The 1136-nt window shown below is 46.6% G+C and overlaps 1 protein-coding gene across 1 annotated transcript; it reads left to right on the top strand.

Moving 5' to 3' along the window:
* Positions 1-333: 333 nt before the first annotated feature.
* LOC102438773 (oocyte-expressed protein homolog) lies at positions 334-753 on the top strand. The gene has a single exon (XM_006082985.1). It carries the CDS (start codon positions 334-336, stop codon positions 751-753), a length of 420 nt encoding a protein of 139 aa, XP_006083047.1.
* The last annotated feature ends 383 nt before the right edge of the window (positions 754-1136 follow it).

Consider the following 1136-nt stretch of genomic DNA (forward strand, 5'->3'; position numbering starts at 1 on the left):
ACCCCCAAAGAGGACATACAGATGGCCCAGAGAAATATGAAAAAATGCCCAATGTCACTAATCATCAAAGAAATTCAAATTAAAATTACAGTGAGGTATCACCTCATACTTGCCAGAATAGTTACCATCAATAAATCAACAAACCACAAGTGCTGAGGAGGATGTGGAGAAAAGGGAACCCTAATACACTGCTGGTGGGAATGCAGACTGGTGCAGCCACTGTCAAAAACAATATGGAGAGGGAGTTCTGTGAGAGCCACTCGACCTCGCTCTGGAGCTGCAGGTCCCAGCATGGTCGACCAGCCCGGTGCTGTGGTCCAGGAGGACCCATGAATGTCCACCCAGGCCCTGGACAGGCTGCTGAAGATGCCTCTTCCACTGCCAAGGATTCGCACCCGGCCCTGGTGGTTTCCTGCGCTGGAGCTGAGAGACCCATTGGTGTTTTACCTGGAGGCATGTCTGGCTGACCCCATCTTCGGCAAAAACGGAGTCATGATTCCGGAAATAGAGTGGATGAACCAGGTCCTGCTGACTGTGGAAAAGGTGAACTCCAGAAGCTTAATCGAAATCACTGTTTTCGGACAGCCCCGTGTCCAAAATAGGGTGAAAAGCGTGCTCCTGAGCCTGGCAGCAAGGCACCGGGGAAACCATGCCCGAGATAAGAAGATGAAACAACTGGAGAAGTTCTTGAAGGCCCATGGGTCACCTCCCCCGACTCCCCAGTCTCCCCGGTCTCGGTCTCCTGTCGCATGATATTGGCAGGAGCATTATGAGAACCGACCTGCTCCTGAAGTTCAAAAGAAGCAAGTGTACTTAAATCTCAGCTTCTTTCTTTCTTTTTTGCTGGATGGATGGTGGTTTGGTTATTCTGATGCAGATGTGAGTGCTGTTGTAATAAAATGAATTTCCTTTTTGTCCACTGGCAAAACAAAAACAAACAAAAAAAAAACAATATGGAGATTTGTGAAAAAATTAAAAATAAAACTGCTTTTTGACCCAGCAATCCCACTTCTGGGGATATATTCTAAGAATCCCAAAACACCAATCAGAAAGACTATATGCACCTTTATATTCATAGCAGCATTATTTACAATAGCTAAGATCTGGACAAAGCCCAAGTGCCCATAATGAGTGGA

Source organism: Myotis lucifugus, unplaced genomic scaffold (assembly GCF_000147115.1).
Source record: "Myotis lucifugus unplaced genomic scaffold, Myoluc2.0 scaffold_4, whole genome shotgun sequence".
Taxonomy (NCBI): Eukaryota; Metazoa; Chordata; class Mammalia; order Chiroptera; family Vespertilionidae; genus Myotis; species Myotis lucifugus.

Bases quoted from the DNA above. Each gene is read 5' to 3' on its own strand.
- LOC102438773 (XM_006082985.1), top strand. From the start codon at position 334: ATGTCCACCCAGGCCCTGGACAGGCTGCTGAAGATGCCTCTTCCACTG.